This window comes from Podarcis vaucheri, assembly GCF_965113315.1.
Source record: "Podarcis vaucheri genome assembly, chromosome: 8".
Taxonomy (NCBI): domain Eukaryota; kingdom Metazoa; phylum Chordata; class Lepidosauria; order Squamata; family Lacertidae; genus Podarcis; species Podarcis vaucheri.
In genome coordinates, this window is record NC_138766.1 from 67,544,515 (window position 1) to 67,564,864 (window position 20,350).

A 20,350-nucleotide genomic window follows, 5' to 3' on the forward strand; every position below is an offset into this window, starting at 1 on the left:
CACCCACCCCGGCCTCTATGCCTCTCCCTTGCGCATGCGCGGTCTCACCGCGGCCTCTCGTAACGTAGACGCCCGTTACCATGGCCACGAGGCCTCAGGACGACGCGCCGCTTTCGCCGTATCCATGGCGACTGCGAGGCCTTGTTTACGCCCGCGGTTTCTACGGCGCCGCGGAGCCGACCGGGCCGGAGGGAGAGGAAACATGACGGCGGAGCTGCTCCGGGCTCTGCGTGGTGGGCCAGGGACTCGCTGCCTGTCGCTGAAGGCGCGGGGGCTACGCCGCCTGCCGCGGGGGTTGGGGAAGATGAAGGGCCTGGAGAGACTGAGCTTGCGGGACAACAGCCTGCGCCGGCTGCCTCAGGATATGAAGGCTCTGGGCCGGGTGAGGCGGCCCAGCAAATCCTTTGGTCGAGGATTCTGCGCCATGGGGCTCCGTCCCTCCATCTCTGTAACCACTAGGGTTCAGCCCCACGCCCCCAGCCCTGCTCCTGTGCTTTTCTGACAGCGCCTTTCCCGCCGCGTTATTTAGCCTATGAACCTAGCATGAAAATAAAGTGGTAGGACTTTTCTTCCCTCAGCTGCTGATAAAGAGACAGTGCAAGGTGGGAGGCGGGCAGGTGGGGGGCATTTGGCAGGCTGGTCAGGACCTGCTCAAAAGCCATCCCTATAGGTCTAGGTTAAGGTTACCAGATTTTTTTCAGTGAATCCAGGGACAGTTTTCAAATTCAGTGGATTCTGTATGGGGACTGATTCATAAATCGGGGGACTGTCCCCGGGAAACGGGGACGTCTGGTAACCTTAGTCTAAGTCCACAGTGGTTCCCAACCTTTTTTTGGCTATGCCTCACCTAAGCTTCTCTAAAATCCTGACCATCACCCCCCCCCGTGACATATAATTCTTCTTATTCAAAAAGTGAGCTCCTATTCACGTGGAGGGAGCCTAAAAGGCCATTCACTGTTAATAACTCATTCTTGAATTGCCCTCCTTAAAAATCAAATTGCCCCCCTGTAGACCTTTTTGGGAACCACAAGTCTAGGATAAGCTGTCCAGGGCAATCACTACCTCTGTACTCAAGTGGCTTGGGATCCCTGTTCTGCATTGTGCAGCAAAGATGGGGGGGAACCCCTCATCTGCGGCTCTTTGTGATGCCAGGACAGCTGGAATGGAGCGCTGCTCAAAATCTTCATTGGGGGGACAAAAAGTACAAAGCATCATCCTAGGGTTTCCAGTTGTGTTGTGGGCTTTTAAAACAAGAGGAACATGTGGTTCTTCTGTAAGTGAAATTGGGCTTGTTCCTTCTGAAAAGCCCTTTTTTTTTAAAAGAGCATTTGGGAACTGTAGTGCAGCTTTCTTTGACTAATTTTGCGATTTGTCTTTGTAACAAAATTTTATGCTACGATCAAGTTTTAGATTGCTAATGGAAAGGTAAAGATGCTATAGTCTTCATGGTCATAAATAGAGGATGCAAGTGTTCAAAGATAACACTTTCAAGCTCCATTGGTTTCAGTGACAGAGATTTAAGAGCTTTTAAAAAGCTCTACTTTACCATTAGAATCAATGGAGGTTAAGGGTGCACAACATTTAACTGGACAGTGCCCTTAGTTTCTGGGTTATTTATCATATTAAATTAGGAGAGAACTGGGATCAAGTAGAAGGCATTGACTGAACAGCTGGATTGGGGGTGGAGGGAAGGGAATAGTTCTTTACATCTTTCAATCTAAGCCTTTATTTTTTATGGGTCATAAAAGTGGTTATGGAACTTTTTATGACGGACTGAAACTTGGCAGTAGTATAATTCAACCTGGGACTAATATGCACTTTTTAAAACAACATTTTAAAAATGTTCTGGGAAAACTCAAATTACTTCAAAATACTTTCACAAAGCCCCATGACTGTGGCACGAAAGTGTGTATTTTTCCACAATTGTAAAATATTTATACTTCATGCTGAAAGCAGTGTTGTTGAAAGTGCTGGCTATACCACAATACATAATTATTTTGAGTAGCACTGTGCCAGCCTCTCTTCTCGGAATGGGTGCAGTCCTATCATGCTTTCTCCTTTGGCATAATGGCATATGGTGGATTTGTATGGAGAAGTATTTGATTCTCTTTGCTTCTCCTTCCTAACTCATGTTTTGGAAGAGAAAGAGATACTTGTCTCATCATTTCAGGATGCAGTTTCTGATAGGATTCCAGGCCTACTGTTTAAAGAAGGAAAAGTTAAAATTCCTAGTGAGTGTATTCAAACTCTTGGGCACAACTAAAGCAAGTAACTTGGATGGATCAAACCTAGTTCAACCAGCTCTGTATAACCTAACTACGGTAATTAAAATCACAGCATATTACAGACAGAAAGGAGGCTTAGTACAGAAAAGTGCTTACAGAGAAAATGGCAAAACCACATTTTGTAGCATAAGGTACACTGCAAAAGCACAGTGTGATCTGGTGAAATATGCTATTTTTAAAATAATATTGGATTTAGGGTATTTATTTTTTTAGTTTTCAAGTAAGAAAGTAAATTTAAGTAAATGCATTAAGTAAATTTGAAAGCACACAGTGCAAGTAGATAAATAGGTACTGCTCCGGCGGGAAGGTAAATGGCATTTCCGTGTGTTGCTCTGGTTCGCCAGAAGCGGCTTTGTCATGCTGGCCACATGACCCGCAAGCTGTACGCCGGCTCCCTTGGCTAGTAAAGTGAGATGAGTGCCGCAACCCCAGAGTCATCCGCGAATGGACCTAATGGTCAGGGATCCCTTTACCTTTACCTATTTAAGTAAATGAATACCATCTAGGCTCAGGCCATGCTTTGGGGCTTCCCATATGCATATGGTTGGCAGCTGTGAGAACAGGATGCTGGACTAATTGGGCCATTGGTTGATCCAGCAGACTCTTCATATGTGGCTGATGTTTTGGTGAAAGAAATGATGCAAGGCTGTTTAATTAAATATTTTATTATAGTTGAAGGTACTAAATTTGGGAAATAATAATTTTGAGGAGGTTCCAGAGCAGCTGAAATACCTCAAGTCTTTGCAGACTCTTCATTTGTTTAGAAACAAGATCACCAGAATATCACCCTTAATATTTGGTAAGCTCATATCACATCCTGCTCAAAATCATTCTATTGTGCAATGTATATAATGTGACATATAATATATTCTGTTGTAGAAATTCTGCTCCATAAAAACTTACAGTTGATAAATCATGTTTCTGAATCTATGCTTGTTATCTCATAAACAAGCATCATTGTATTAAATGGGACTTACTTCCAGTTTTTAATTAAAGCGCTTTTACCCAACCCTTCAGCCAATGGAGGATCTACAGATATTCATAATATGACAGCCCCTCCCCTCCTATCTCCTCTTTTCATGTTGACAATCTGAAAGACAAGGCACAGCAGGAAAAGTCGTTTAGAGGGGAAAGGATTGTAGCATCAGTGAATCAAATTGAATAAATTTGTGTATGAGCAAACCCTAATAGTTTTGGAGAAAATACACTCTTTTTAGATGATGTATACACATGTTGCAGAAGATGTTTTCTCTCTTAGAGAAAAACATTTATTCTTTTGAGATAAGGCAAATTTCTATGATGGTGCCAGTCTTCTATGACATTTTTAAAGGAGTCTACGTTTAAATGTTTTTAATAATCTGTCTTACTAAACATTGTAGCCCTAAATAGTCTCAGTTCCCCAAATGTACGATGTTTGTAATTAATATATATGTAACTGCATGGGCAATCACTGAGATTTAGGCTGCTTATGACGTTGTAGCCAAGTTTACAAACCTGCTTTCTGTTCTCATTTTGTTCCCTTGCTGTCACTCTGTCCACACTGCCCTAGGAGTAACTTCCCTTTATTCAGGAGAACTTTCTTGCAAGCAACTATGTATAGAACTGGACTGTTATTATTCCTGTTCCATACTGTGGATTATCCTATCATTGATTCCCATTTTGGGTTTCCCATGACTCTGTCCTGTCACCTCTCTGAGCATATACTTTCTTTATCTCCTTTGGCAACACTTCATATTCCCCTTGAAACAGTGTACTGTACTTACCTAGTAACCAAATGATCACCCATGTTACATTGTTGATCAATAAAAACACACACACTGTAATGACAAAAATGGAATGCAATGGCATTAAAATGCATATTCAGGTCTATATAGATAATATATACTTTATCTTAAAACTGTCTTTTTTTACAGATGGATTGCAAAATTTAGTAGTTCTCAATCTGAACAACAACCAGCTTAGTTATCTTCCTCCAGAGATACAAAGGTAACTACTATAATTTTGAAGTTTTACCTAAGCTGCCTATAACATTATTTATTAGTATGAGACATAGCATTTGCCCATGTTTATCTGGGCAGAAGGTGTGATATATTCCTTAATACTGAATGGCAAAAACAATAAAATATAGCAAGTTATATGCCTTATTTTGGTTCCACGCTTCACACTTTTTGGACAATAGCAGCAGAAAAAATAAAATAACACCAGTGCCCTCCCCAGTCATCCATTCTACTTTTCTTTTGTTTCAGACTCACTAGCTGTACTAAAAATTGCTTCTGTTCTGTCCACGTTAGTGTTACAACAGGTAGACCCAAGTTCTCATATGGTTACATTAGGATTGCAAAAGGGCTCCTATAGAAATCTTAAGCTAGATATTTAAACATAATGTTTTGTGGTATTGTACGCTTCGTAGGGTTTAGGTTCCATCCATGTCAGCAGCCATTCCTTTATTATTATATACTTATTTATACCCCACTTGTTTCCTTGATGGGAATCAAGGTAGCTTACAAATAAAAACAAGGATCACTAAAAATATAGAGAAAAACAACAATAATTAAAAACAATTAAACATTTAAATAGAAATAAAACTATAAACAGTACATATATATAAAAAAAATTAAACATACAAATAATTACAATAAAAACATCACAGCACCAGCCCTTTTATTCAAAGCAGTCAATTCCCAAAAGCCTGTTCAAAGAAGGTCTTCACAGTGCCAGGCCTACTTGCTCCTTTGATGATAAACAGTTACTTATTGGGCTGCTACATCTTCAGTTGATTGTGCTTAGTTACAGGGTTAACTCTTACCTATGAGAAACATAACTCTGACCTATGAATTAAAAACTACCACATTAATTTTGAGTTCTAGTGCTTTTTCTATACCTTTATTGGCAGTGACTGAGGTACATTCACTTGATAGACTAATTAACAACTTTAAATCCTGTTTTGTATTAAAATCTATCCAGATGCAGATGTGTAGACCAACATTCACTGGTAAACATACAAAAGAAAAATAGAGTTGGAGGCTTGGAATTCTTTGTTCCTTTCATAGGCTTGAACATCTTGAATGCTTGAGTTTAGACAATAACCAACTGCAAAAAATTCCCAAAGAATTCTGTTATCTCCGAAAGTTGTGTGAACTCCATTTGTTCAACAATTCCATCACTGCGCTCCCTGAAGAGATTAAATACCTGAGAAAACTCAAGATCTTGATTTTGGCAAGAAATCAAATAGAAGAACTTCCTGATGTGAGTAGTGGTGTGCTTTGAAAACTGTGTTTTCTTGAGACCAATACAAAAGTCATATGCAGTTTGTACAGGGATTAATTTTTTTTTAATCACCATGTGTTGTGAAGACTGTTTATAGCCAGTTAGCACATCATGGTAAGCCATAGTTAATTGTTTACTGTGTTTGCTCTTCTCTGCTCACACTGGGAAGAAGCAAGCCACAATCCCTGACTTAGCATTACATCTGAACCAGTGATCATGCTTTATTTCACTCCCAGCAAACAACAGTCAGTAAACCAAGAACTACCCATGCCTATAACTACTACTACTATTACTACTACTGCTACTACTCTGAGTAGAATTTAGTTAGCTACAACCTAGAATCTGTTATGTTTTGCTAAACTAAGAAGGTGGAGGGAATTCATATAAGCACATTATTGATATTCACCATATGGGAAATGCTCAGCCCTGAAAATACCCTAACATTACAATTAATGAAGAATTACCATGGGTGGATTAAAGGAAAATAGCTTTTGCTTTGCATGGAACCTCATCTTGCCTTTCTGCTTTGCTGCCTGCTATGCCCAGAATTGCTTCCCAAAATACCACTGTGATATTGTGTTTCTCTTCCTTTAAATCCCTCCTTTTCTTTGAAGCCTTTAGCAGAACCACCTAGTTACCATTCACTACTGCAGTGTTTCCCAACCTTTTTTGGGCAAAGGCACACTTGTTTCATGAAAAAAATCTCGAGGCACACCACCATTACAGCCCCGTGACGTCAGCGCGCAGCGTCACGCCGGGAGGGACATGAATTGCTAGCAAATTACATAATCACCTCCTTGAGGGCTGGCTCATCTTCTCCGAAGGCAGAACCCCATTAATTAACAGCACAGACTCACACCATAGCCAAGACGAGGGGGGAAAACCTCAGTCATGCACAGTCATGCACATGTGGGGGCTAAATGAGGACGAAGACCGGGCAGAGAGCAGGGTTCAAATCACCCCACCTGGCCAGGACAATCCCTGTGTGCTCCCTTGGGCCACTCGCCTGACCCACCTTGCAGGGCTGTTGTTGCGAGGATAACACGGGGAGAACCACGCGCGCCCCCGGGAGCTCCTTGGAGGAGAAAGCGGGCGATGAATGCAATGCACGAAATATATGAGAGGCGACCAGGTTTTGCAGATGAGGGGCCCCCGCCAGCCTCCGCTTCCAACACCCGGCGCAACGACGCCAAAGTTTCCCCCCGGGCTCGGCTCGGGGAGCAGTGCTGCTCCCCCCCCGGCTCCCCTTCGCCCTCCCGGCTCTCTCTGCCGCCCACTGGGGACCCCCCTCACCTGCCAAGTCCGGAGCGCCGGTGGAAGTTGCATGCATGCATGCAGGGCGCCGCGTTGCCATTGCATTGCACTGCACTCCATGCAACGCCTGCACGCATGCATTGCCTTGCACGCCCACCAAGGGGTCTCCCCACGGTCCGATGCGTCCCCTCCGGCGCGGATGCAGCATTGCAAAAATAAAAAAACCCCGACGCAGCCCTACCTGGGGGGCAGCCTCCGCCTCCTCCGCTCCGCCTCCGCGGGGATCCCCGGGCTCCATCCTGCCGCCCGATCTCCGCGGGGGTGCAGGCAGGCTGCGCGGGGTCTGCGCGGAAGAGCCCCTGCCCGCCCGGCCGCCGCCGCTGCGCTCATTCCATGGCCGGGAGAAGAGCGCTTCAAAGAAAACGCCCGGCCCGCCAGGCCATGCTGGGAAACGTAGTTTGTGCACCCCGCGTGGGCGCGGAGCCCAAGGGCGAGGGGACTACGGATCCCGGCAGCCCCCGCGCCGGGGACGGAGGGGGAGAGGCCGGGTGCAAGGATGGAGGGACGGGTGGGCGAGCGAGCGAGTGAGTGGCAGCCGCCAAGCCTTGGCCGAGAGCCAGGAAGGGCCTCCCCGGAGGAGGAGGAGGGAGGCGCAGAGCGGGAGGGAGGGAACCCCAGGGGTCATCTAGTGACGGCGCCCCAATCGAAAATTTGACTTTTAAAAAAAAATCTTTCAAATTTTTTAATTTTTCCCGCGGCACACCAGGCAACATCTCGCGGCACATTAGTGTGCCGCGGAACAGTGGTTGGGAAACACTGCACTACTGAAACTAAGGGCTTGTCTACACTTCCTTTTGCCCCGCTGCTTTCCCCTGGGGAAAACTGCTCTTTAGCGCTCAGTCAGAGCAAATGGCAATTTGGGTTTTCCCTGGTTTGCTATTTCTTCCAGTCTAAGTGGGTTTTCTCTTGGAAAGGAGTGGGGCAAGGGGAAAACCACCTGGACCCATGCCTAGTAAGCACGAGTCAAGCGGAAAACTGCTTGGACCCATGCTTTCCAGGCATGGCATTAGCGGAAGTGTGAATAAGCCCTCTGCCTAAGTAAGTGCAAATAACCTAAATACATATTCTTTTCCTATCTGTCTCACTTCTATCATCTATGTCGTCTTTTGTTACCTTCTGTATCAATTTTCAATTTGTAAATATACCCCCAGAGAGGTAAATATTCTAAATAGAGTACTTTGTTTTAATACCAACTAAAATCTAGTCCCTCTTAGAATACATTTTCAGCTTTCCCTGTATGATTTTTATTCTCCCACTTCTGACAACTGTTTATTTTTGTCCTTTCACCTCTGATGTCCGAGTCAATATAATTTACTTTAATGTTGCTAAGGCTCCTTTATCATTTTTCACTAGGGACTTTGCAAATTGAAGAGGCTTAGAGTTCTAGATGTAGCAGGAAACAATATCCAGATCTTCCCAACAGCAGTAAGTAGGACTATTAATAGATCTCTTCAGTGGAATAATCTGTACATTATGAAAATTAGTAAAATGGAATATGGATACACCATAAAAAGTTATTGAGCAAAGGATGGCAATTCTAGTAACTGGAGCAGCAGGCAGGAAAGTTGCCCAATGTGAAGGGAAGTATGCCTACAGCTCTCTGGACCCCAACCCCACCCAATACCTCGGGTCATACCTCGGGTTACAGCCGCTTCAGGTTGTGTTTTTTCGGGTTACGCACCTGCCGAAACCCGGAAGTACTGGAACGGGTTAAATCACGCTTTGCACATGCGCAGAAGTCCCGAATCGCAACCTGTGCATGCGCAGATGCGCCACTGCGGGTTGCGAACGCTGAAGGTTGCGAACGTGCATCCCACACAGATCACGTTCGCAACCCGAGCATCCACTGTATATAAAGAAATGCTTATTGCATGCTGCAATAATATCAGCAAACACCTGAGGGCAGCACTACATAATGTCACACTGCTCAACTCAGTTTTTTACTAATACAGAAAAGCCAACTGGAAAAGTTCACCCGTAGAAAATAATTTTCTTGAACGTTTGAATGTTCAGTCTTTGCATATGGTTTCACAATATTCCAGTTTATCTGACCAACAGCCTTTAACCACAGAGTGATTTCCTACTGCAGGTACACTACATGGCAAACTGTTTTTCTTTTTCTTTTTCGCAACTACAACTGTGTTTGCTGCTGAAGCATGGACAACATCCCCTTGTGCTCATGTGTGTTTCAAATATTTGTGTACCTGAATATATCATGGCATTGTTGCAGAAAGCACTCGTTTGATACCAGCATTAAATGTATTTGATGTGTAATGCAAATAGCTGCCATTAGACATTAATGACTCAGGTTCCCTACCAAAAATGACCCTAATATGAGGTAGTGTGTGGTAGTTGCCTAAGGCAAGAGATAATAGGTTCCATTAAATTTTAGTAGAGTGGAAGGTAGAGGTCTGGCCTATAGGGCACAATCCAGGAAAGGGCTTTCTAAGCAACATCAAGATGAACAGGAATGTGAAATCTGCAAAATCCATTCTTTTTAGCTAGGCTTGTACAGGAGAACCTTCTGTTATTTAGTGTGAAGAAGCGGGCACCATTTGTGTTTCCTGCTTTGGTCCAGGCCTGTTTCTTTACGTTAGCAATCTCTACCCTGTTGTGTGAAGCAGTGAATTTAACATATTCTGTACTATATGTACTATTCCTGGTGGAAATAGAAGAGTAGCATGGTGCAAGTCATGTGCAATTTCAGGGGTGTCGAGGCAAACTGAGTCATTCATAATGGAACTATTAAAAACGATACTGCTAGCAAAATAGAAAATGCATCTTTAAGTAGCAACAAACAACTACTGAAGAAGACCAGAAGCCATCTGTAAGCATAAGAAAGCCTGTATTTAGGAATTCAGTTTCTGAAACTTGTTTGAAGAGATACCCATCTAAGAATTCAAGTAATCAACTTCAAATTCAAGATATAGCATTTAAATATAAAGTTTGATTAGGTATGATTTGTTAGCAGTACTTTTCTAAAGGGTTCTTTTTGTGGTATTTGCTTTATCTACTTCTTTTGATGAGTTTATCATTCATAATGGAAGCCACTATCCTTCCACTTGTTAGAAGTGGCTTTCTAGTCTTCCACCTGACATCTGTGATGGACACAATAAATTCATCTCTTCCATTTGAGAGCACAGTAGAAAATACTTTACTGAGGAACTAGTGTTCTCATATGCATACATTATACTTTTACATGTGCAAAGGCCCTTTTCTAGATTATTTTGGCTGTACTTTAAAAAATTTCAGAAGGAAAATATTCAAAAAATTATGAAACTCCAAACAAGCATGTTATCAAACCAAATAGATTTTGGAACTAGAACACCTTCTTGCACCTATCATCTTACATGTACTAGAATTATGTAAATTAAAAGGAACGAAAGGTTGCAAGTATTCTGTAATGTAAACAGTGCGTATATTGGCATGAAAATATGGCTCTTTTGAGCTATAAAACTCACATAATGGGGGTGGGGGGAATGTAAATTTTGTCTGTGAGCCAATTTGCATTTGGGCAGAAATAAAGGATTCATTTTTAAAAGGATATTTGCAGCCAAACAGACCTAGATTTAGAAAAGAATTGAGTATTTCTCCCAATGGAAAAAGAATTGGCACTATCCACACACAGCTGAGTACATCTAACTTTTGAAAGGTGGTCTTGAGACTCTAACTTTACATGTGTGCATTAAGATGCAGTTAGCCCCTAAGTCAGTTTAAGAGGCAGAGTTAAGCACTTCAATATTCTAGTATTTAAATAAGGGATTTGAAAGTGTTGAACATGTCAGTTTTATGGATATTTGCTCTGAAGTAACATTTTTTTAGTTCAATGCAACTTCCTTCTACCAAGTAAGTATGCGTAGAAAAATTCCTTAGAACCATGTCAATACTGTTTAATTTTGTTACTTTAAAAAATATTACGGAGTTCTTATCACACAACTGCCCAGATTATAATTATTGAAGAATTGCGCTTGTTGCAACAGTTAACTGCCATTTATGCTTTGCTGAAAATGCAAACAAATACCGTATTTTTTGCACCATAACACTCACTTTTTTCCTCCTAGAAAGTAAGGGGAAATGTCTGTGCGTGTTATGGAGGGAATGCCTACGGGTGGCATGCCTACAGATTTTCTTCCTCTAAAAACTGTGTGGGTGTTAGGGTTGGGTGCGTGCTTTAGAGCGAAAAATACGGTACCTAGCCTTCTATATCCTGCTGAGCCTTTTAAACAATTGTTGGTATAATCGACCTAAATTTAAGCACTTTTAAGTCCCACTGTTTTCAGTGTTAGCACATTTAAAAACTTTTCCATTGAAATCAATGGGCTTTAAGAGTTTTAACTTTGGCTGGATTAATAAATATCTGCTAAATTCATTGTCATGAACAGCTAGTAGTCATTTTTTATGTGGAACCTGTGCTAGCTATAGAACTCAAGAGTTCCAAACTTACTGATCTGTTCTTCACTATATTTTATGAGAATGAAATCATCTTTTGACGTTTCTTGTAAAGGAGATTTTGGATTACACCTCAGAGATTCTGTCATAGTTATAATTTGAAAAAAAAAAAGCTGTAAGAAAGTGATATATTTTTATGGTGATTGCTACAAACTATGTGACCCAGAATGTAATTGCCTATTCACTCATCTTGCCCTGGAGGTATGAACTTTTTAATGTCACAAAATCTCAAGCTTTCATTTGTGGAAAGACAATAAAAGGTTTTACAGATATACCAGCTGCACAGAATCCTCTCTCTGTGTTTATACGTTTAATACAGGTGTTCTCAGTAAGTCAGGATCTTCTAGCTTTGCTTACATTGAGTAGTTGCTTATATAATATCAGCAGAATTGTTATCTATCGATTTACCTATCTTTGTATGCTCTATCTAATAAAACATTAGAGTTAGATAAGCTTAGGTTGTTTCATAAAACCACATAGTATCAAATTAAGCTAAATGCAATATTATTAAGCAAATTTCTATTACGCGCTTCCTCTCAAAGGAGCCCACTTAATATTTGCTTATGTAGCATAAGAACTTGTGATTTAAAATATTTTTTACTGATTTGTCATTGGAAAGTATTCATAGACCAGAATGTGTATAAGAGGAATAGTAATCATTACAGAAGGAACAAAGAATCAGTACCATTTATTTCAAGATGGTTTGTAAATTACTTAGAGAAATTTCATCAAACCTTGTTTTGTGGTAAGGTGAGGGTCAGGCTAGGTGCAGAACAGCACAATGCTAAGTAGGCTCAGGTGGGATGCAAGCTGAGGTGAGGCAAGGCTCAGTCTGAAAGCAGAGGAAGGCAAGGTGAAGTTCTGGCTGGATGTGAATCTCAGACTGTGTTATAGGATACCGCTTCAGCAACAAAACCAACTGTGGTAGCAGCTACATCTCAGTTGTTAGCCCTGTCGGTACAGCAGAGCTTTCCAAACTTTCCCCTGTTTGTGACACACTTTTTAGACATGCATCATTTTGTGACACAGTAATTCAGGTTTACTAAGCCCTAAACGGCCTCGGCCCAGTATACCTGAAGGAGTGTCTCCACCCCCATCGTTCTGCCCGGATGCTGAGGTCCAGCGCCGAGGGCCTTCTGGCGGTTCCCTCATTGCGAGAAGCAAAGCTACAGGGACCAGACAGAGGGCCTTCTCAGTAGTGGCGCCCGCCCTGTGGAACGCCCTCCCATCAGATGTCAAAGCGATGAATAACTACCTGACATTTAGAAGACATCTTAAGGCAGCCCTGTTCAGGGAAGCTTTTAATCTGTGATATTTTACTGTATTTTTGTTTCTATGGAAGCCGCCCAGAGTGGCTGGGGAAACCCAGCCAGATGGGCGGGGTACAAATAATAATTATTATTATTATTATTATTATTATTATTATTATTATTATTATTATTAGCAAACCAGAGGTTAAACTAACCCCTTTCCAGCCCTGGGAGGAGCATGGGGAGCAGTCACATGACACACCTACACACTGCAGCCGACACTAACATGTCATGACACACAGTTTGGAAAGCTCTGCTGTAGAGGAAGGTACTTCTTCTGTTGAAGGGTGCCACCTGCTATAGTAATGTCCTGCTGCAATTAAACAAAGGAGCCTCTGGTCTCTCTGGGACTTCAACAATGGAGTCCTCTGTGGACAGCAGTGCTTAATTTTTGGACTGGAGGGGCACCAGCTGCAGACCCCTCTGGTGCTTACTATTTTATTTTTTTAAAAAAGATGCAAGTTTAATCACACATAAATTTTATTGCATTAGCCGTGTGGCCATAGCATGATATACATTAAAATAACAACATTAAATGGGGGTGGGGAGGTAAAGGTAGATATCGTCCTGGGCAAATACTTAAAGAGAAGGGGAAAAAAACCACACACACACACGCACAAAAAACTGCTGAGGCTGGAGGAGTGCCGTTAAGGGTTAAGTTTAATCAATAAATTGAACATGAAATAGTTTGGCCCTGACTTAGTTCACAGGGACTTTCTTCCAAGTCAGTATGCCTATTTTTGCAGCTGCAATAAAAGTCTAATACTAAAGCAGCCAGCAGTATCAACATGCCAAGCTGGAGATCTCATGGGGTAGATGCTCCTGTCTGGCCTCTCTTTAGAATAAGGGTGGCTAACCCGTGACCTGAATTTGATCTGCCAAGCCACAGGAAGTTGCCTGCAACTTTTATCTGATCAGGAGATAAGACACCCTGCCTTCTCATTGGAAATGACATTTGGTAAACATTTTGTTGAAAGTATTGATGTTTCCTGTATTTCTTATGTTATTTAAACAGATGGAAGATCTTGAACTGGAGGAACTTTATTGTGAAAGTAATCCATTGCTTCAGAAACATCCAGTTAGTGCCATACAAGAGGAGGACATTTTGACTCTTAAGGTTACTGGAGAAAACTTTTCAAAATTATAGATAACAATGGACTAAAGTCCATAGATTTTAGTGGGTCATCTCTGGGTATGACTTAATTAAATACCACCCTATAGCTTAAAAATTACTTTTTTCAGATTTCAGAGTAATCCAAATCCTTCATTCAAACCATTCTAAATAACCATTCTGTATTCCAAGAGATAGTTTTACTTACTAAAAATGATCCTTAGTCTGGTGGATAGAATTTGAAATTAAGTTAATTAAAGTTTCAGGATTTTGATAAATTGTAGTGATTTCTTGGAAAATAATAACAGATGCTATGGTGGAAGCCAACCACTTTCCAGCAGTATTTAAGTACAGAGAAAAAAAAGTTAATAGTAGCTGTTTCTACCCGTTCCTTTTAAAGAGCACAAACACTGAATGAACACTGTTTCTGCCCCATCCTTTTAAAGAGCAAAATGTTAGTGAAACCTATGCAACTCTCCAAAGATTGAAAAATGCTGAAATACATGGGGAAGATATTTAAAATCACATACAAGAGCACAGTTCTATATAACAGCCACAAAAAAGCACTGAAAGGCACAGGACTGTAACAACAGTATATTAATGAGAAGAAGTTTTCAATGAGGTAGACAAAGTGTATCTTTCATGAAGACTTACAAAGGACTATATAGTACAAAAGTAATTCTTATTGCATTGAAGGATGCTCTAAGCAGCTGAAAGCAGACCACCTCCCTGATAAGGTCTGGTTTTGACTCTTCCCCAGATGATAGCACCTCAAAAACATTTCAAGGCCCTGAGTGTGGTGAGTATTGGGACAATGTCTTAGCTTAATGTCTAGCCATGTGTCTTGGAGCTCCGCTGTGAACTTCTGAACTAACCTGTAGTCTGATAGGTGTTTGGGCGTTGTAGTGAATTTTGGAATAAAGCCTGAGAATTTGAGCACCACATCCACAAGTGGGTCTGTGAAAAAATGTTTCTGTGAAAGGCTGCAAATGTACTTGATGGCTATGTATATTGTGTATTGTGTGGCTTCAGCAAACTATCTCAATTGCTATAAATAAATTTGCTTTTCTCTTACAGTGAGCCATTTTATATTCCCATAGGATTCTATGGCTACTCTTTTTGGTTCTGTTTGAGTTAATGATTTTGCAATGAGTAATAAGTTAAAAGCCAACTTGGTTTTTTAAAGACTTTAACACAAATCTAATTTTTAAAGAAAAAACACAAATTATTTCCAAATTCTACAAAATTAACCTCCTTGGGGTGGGACCTGCATATATCTTTTTGGAAAGAGCTCAGCGAATCATTCATAATTACAAAATAAGTATTTTTGCTGGGGGAAAAAGCAGAATGGAGCAATCAGAGCATTTTCAGGACATCTTTGACAAAAAGGATTAGCTATTTCAGTATTAATTTGAGGTTAGAATTGAATTCTTGCTCAAATTGTAAAATAACAGATTCATTTGGAAGCTTTAAAATTGATTGCATTTTGTAAATAGTTATACAAATAGCACTGAATTCTTTAACTGGCTGTCTGTGGGTAGAAAAGTCTAGCATGCTTCATGAAAAAGGAACATATTCAGATAGGAATACAGGGAGTTACCATCTAGTATTGTCCACACTGGCTGGCAACAGCTCCCTCCTCCAAGTTCCATCAATAGACACTGATTGAAAAACGTCCTTCCTGGAGCTAGATTTGAGTGTGGCACCTGATTTATCCTTTACAATAAATTATCAGTGCCTCATGGTTACCGCACGTCTGGAGATAGAGAGAACAACTCTTTTATTCCTATCAGGCAGAGCCTTTTGCAAACAGAGCTATGCAACTTGGGGTAAAAGGCTACAAGGCTCATCTGGATAAGAGATTATTAAAATATGGAGCCATATGCTCACAGAGTCTCCTGCTAAGTGTCTGGGGTTAAAAGCATTCTCTTGCAAGTCTTTTGAATAATATAAGCTATTCTGTCTTTTTAATCATACAGGAACTAACAGCAAGATTTATTCTTGATCAACTGGAAAAGAAAAACTTTAATTTACACAGAGCGCTAAAGCAGAACTTAAATGCGCAGAAGATGCTTGCCCATAAACAAGTATGTGCTCAGTGCAGACGTGGCTTTCTGGGCATGTGGCTAGAATGTGTACAGTTCGTGGATATAAGACAGGTAATTTTTCCTGAATCATGTATTATTTAAAGCTGGGTTCATTGCATATCCAGACTTTTGCTTGGTTCTGCTGTGGCATGTTTCCCACGAGCACCTTCAAAATCTATTGTTTCCTTTCTGCGCGTGTGCTTTAAAAAATATTGGGTCCCAGTTATAAGGAGAATACTTCTGGTTCAGCATTTGGTTTCCATCAGTGGCCAGCCATCTCCTATCTAAACTATCTCAGCTTTCTCTGTTTTTTAATACCACTTCTGCTGTTATTTATTAATTCGCTTATCTCATCTGTAATCTCGTGTTTTCTTTGATTGCGTTCCATTTGTTTATGTAATTCGCATCCCGCCCCCCTGTCCTTCAGAGACACATTTCAGCCTCACAAGCTCATGACAGTGGCCCCTGAACCTGATCTGGCAATTAGGTGAGGCCTAGGCAGGGTCAGTGGCCAGTTTAAATGTGCCACACAGAACTTGAGGGTTACTTTTCTCATACAGCATCCTTCTACTACATCTCAAGCCAAGATTTGTAAGTCCAGGTGCTATACCAAAGCAGCTGCAAATAATCAGTTCTTGGTTTGGAGGCTATTCAGAAACCCTGGTTTGTCGAGTGTTGTTGTTTTAGATATCATAAAAACCACAGGTCTGAACCATCTGTGGCTGTTAGCATGGGGTATACAACTCAGTACCTCCTATTGTGCACATGCAAGTGTCAGTAGAAAGATGTCGCCTTATATGGGAACCATAACTTGATAGTGCCCGCTGGCAGTTCCACTACCATGGTGAAAGGGTCACTAGGGAGAGGACACACAGATTGCGCCCCCCCCCCAAAGACTGCTAGGATTAATCTCTGGACTAAAGGAGGACATAAGATCATGGAAGCTCAGACAGAATTTCTACATAAAATATTATGTTTCATAATAGAATCAATATTTCTCCTGGGTAAGGTCTCTGAAAGGACACTGCATGATGCCCTTTCTTGAGGCTTGTGCTGAAGTGGCAAATCTGACACTGTTTCCTAACACCTCATCAACAGGGTATAACATCTTGATTTTCAGTTTCACCGTCCTGCTCCTCCAATTACTAATTTTGAATGCCATCCAGTAAATTAGCTTTCCCTTGACTCCTGCTGGCCCATTTCCCCACCAGATTACATAGCGCTGGATTGTTCTTCTCGCAGATGTAAAATTCCTGCTGCCTTTCTATTTAGAGATAAATGTGCGAGGGCAACTATAGCTCTGACACAAATGTTATTAATTTTAAACATCATTTCAGCCAGCTCTTTGTTGTTCATTTTGTCTGAACAAATCTGAATGTAAGGGTTGACTGTGTTGTGTCAGAGAGGTTCATGAGGACGCCTACATCGCTACAATTTATAAAAATGAATATGCTCTGTAAAATACACTAACAGTTATGATGTTATATTTTCCCCTTTCTTTTTAAAAGCGAATGAAGACTAGCAGGAACTTGGAGCTCTTACCTGTCAAGGCACTTCTGTGCTCATACAAATGCTTTAATCACAGCGGCCACGAACTCTTTGGGATTGCTGTACCCTAGAGCAAGCAATAAACCCAGGATCTCACCCAGCTGGCAAGTTGCAACTATTTGTGACACTCTTAAGAACGGAAACAGAACACAGCATTTTGTGCTATATCCATATTCAATGTGAAATACACAGTTGTGCTGGAACAATGGTGGCAGAGAAGTGATTTAGTGGTGGGCAGGAATTATTTCCTACAGCTGTACAGTTGGTGTGTTTTGGCAGCCTTGACTCTCCTTCTGAAAATGGATGAAGTTAATGGCATTGTTTAACAGTGAGGTAAAAGTTTTATAATGTAAACTCTAACTAGCCTAGGTTACTGTGGTTTCTTTTGGCTTCTCTGTTATGATCCATGCACCTTAATCTGAAATTCTGATAAGTGTTTCTCCCCCCCTGAAGATTTAGGGTCAGACCTTAAAACTGCAAAAGAACACTTTTAACGTGTGTCCAGTGATTACGTAGTGCTTGATTTCCATTATAAATCCTGTTTTCTAGAAGTTTATAACTTGGCTTTAACATTTGGCATGCATAATTTTCAACACAGAAGAAAATGTGTTGGAGCGTTTTTAAAAAGAAAGAGAATTGGTACATATTAAGAAGGATTTCTTTGCTCATAGGAACTTTGATTATAAGAAAGCTGTGTATCCTGGCAACCTTTGGAAAAAAGAACATTCCATGGAGAAGCAAGCAGTTTGATAGGACGTTCACATGCTTGCTTGCTTTTCCACTCTTATTTCTTTGCATGTTTTATCTTCAGTGTTTCCAGTGCTATTTTACTAGAAAACTCGCCTTGTTCTCTTATAATGGCAAAGGCGCCCACCTGAGAGGTGCCGGAACTGAAAAAAAGTATTTCTATGTTGCAATTCCTCCTGATTTGCAATTTGCATTCTCATCTCATGTAATTAATTGCAGTGCTACAGAAAACAGGGCTGTTTCTTAAACTTGACCCTAAATTTAAGCATGTGGATTGACTTTACTGTTTACATACCAGGCCTTTGGCCAGGGCACAGCCTGACTCCCTCCCTCGGCAATCTTCGCAGAGCTCTGGCCCAATGGTTGCTAGTGGCTTGAATTAATTAATTTTTATAATGAATTGAGGCATCAGGCATAAGCCTGCATTTTATTAATGTTTGATCAGGACTTGTATATTAAAGAGAGCTTAAAGATTTTCAAAAGTTTCAAGCCAGAAGACCAGCAGTTTACAACCTTGGTAATGTTTATTCTTCTAGACAAGGGCCCCTTTGATTGATAGCAGAAAACAATTCTCAAAGTCGTAAAAGCTGAAATTACAGGAAACTGACCCTACATGTTACAGAAGATAAAAAAGGCAGAGATAAACATAATTAATAGTTGGTAAATAGTAAAATAATATCAATGTGCCTCCCAGTAAATGACCCAGATCTTCTTTCTAAGGTTAAAAGGCCAAGACCAAATGGGGAAGCATCTAGCTAGCAAGTCTTTTTGTCTAATGGGAAAAGCAGCTGGCTGAAGGAGGGGTTGTAAACTGGAGAGGCTTCTTTTGAAGCTGTTTTTTTACTGAGTTCCTTTTTACTTTACAAAGGCCTTATTCCTTTTAAAAGGCTACCTATGTTATGTATTAAATATATTGTCTTAAATGTAATTATGCAAAGGATTTAAGAAATGCTAGATTTCATATAGTTCTAAGAGTTGTATTTTGAAATTAAGTCAGCCACCAGTCTTGCCCCCCCTTGCTAGACAAGAGACGCCGTCCTGAGCAGTCCTGATTTATTAGTTGTCAAACATTTGTTTAGAAACCTTCAAATGAAGGAGATCTTTCAATGTTGATGTGAAACTCAAGATCCTTGACATATGTTTAAGATAAAAATTTAAGATTAACCATTTGTTTTAGAAGGCAAAAGGGCAAGGAGGGCAAGAGGTGAGCTGGTAATTAAGATTCCTTGTTGAGACACATGTAAGATATATTACTACTTATTTGTCATTTATAGATGTAACAATATATAGCTGTTTGTGTTCCATATAAGGACAGGAGGATGTGGGTGTATCTTTTAGGATTGGGTATAGCAATCAGCCAATAGGAAATCCAACTAGGCTGATTGGACAGAGGCAGCCACAGGAGGAGCAAAGGGGGCTGGATTAAGGGAATATAAGGGCTGGCCATAATGGCAGGAGCCAGGCCAGAGCTTGGTAACCATATACCACTGTGCCTCTCATTTATTTGTCTGACAAATAAATAATTATTTTAATTTCTCTATTGCTGCGTTGAATATTTCATTCCAGCTAAGCGTTAACCACAAGCAGGGTGCTACATTTTATGGTGCCTGCGACTCGGATAAGTGGTCTGCTGGAACGCAGCCCCTTCGCCCTACTGGGCAGGGTACAAGAGAGAGGATCTCTAAACTGCTTACCCAGCGCGCACTGGAAAGTTTTTTTCCAGGGGAACGCAGAAGTCTCATCTGTCTGATACCCTGCTCACTGGCGGCGACGGACCGGGGGGAAACGGAACCAACCAAGGGTAAGTGCACAAAGGGATTTTTGGCCCTCCAATTAATTGGGAGGAAGAGAAGTCTTGATCAAACTTCTGCGTCTCAGTAAGTGGGAACTGAGTACGCTAGGTGGTTGGGTATATCAGATGGTGGTCTGGTGGGGGAAAAGGGAAGAATGGGAGGTAGTGTGTGGTGAAGTATCTAGCGCATTGTATGTGTGAGAAAGTACAGAGCAATCTGTAGCTGACCTGAGTGTGGAGTGGGTAGTACTTCGGTTCTCAGTAAGGCGACTTCACTGAGCAAGGAAACTCACGAAGTGTGTGTGTGAGTGACTGAGTGGATACTTCACAGGGCCATACAATGGGAGTTGGGGGTTCAAAGGGGGGAAATACACCTCTTGAATGCATGTTAAGTAATTTTAAGAAAGCCTTCTCAGGGGCATATGGAGTCAAAATGACGC

At 41.2% G+C, this 20,350-nt stretch overlaps 1 protein-coding gene across 2 annotated transcripts; it reads left to right on the forward strand.

Moving 5' to 3' along the window:
• Positions 1–19: 19 nt before the first annotated feature.
• LRRC69 (leucine rich repeat containing 69) lies at positions 20–17,577 on the forward strand. 2 transcript variants are annotated; one of them, XM_082233667.1, is made up of 8 exons: positions 20–382; positions 2,958–3,084; positions 4,199–4,271; positions 5,336–5,531; positions 8,220–8,291; positions 13,641–13,742; positions 15,716–15,895; positions 17,332–17,577. In XM_082233667.1, the coding sequence occupies exons 1-8, from the start codon at positions 35–37 to the stop codon at positions 17,440–17,442; spliced, it is 1,209 nt and encodes a 402-aa protein (XP_082089793.1). In that variant the 5' UTR covers positions 20–34; the 3' UTR covers positions 17,443–17,577. The 2 variants fall into 2 exon arrangements, with proteins under 2 accessions (XP_082089793.1, XP_082089794.1); XM_082233668.1 differs by lacking the exon at positions 8,220–8,291.
• Positions 17,578–20,350: the final 2,773 nt, after the last annotated feature.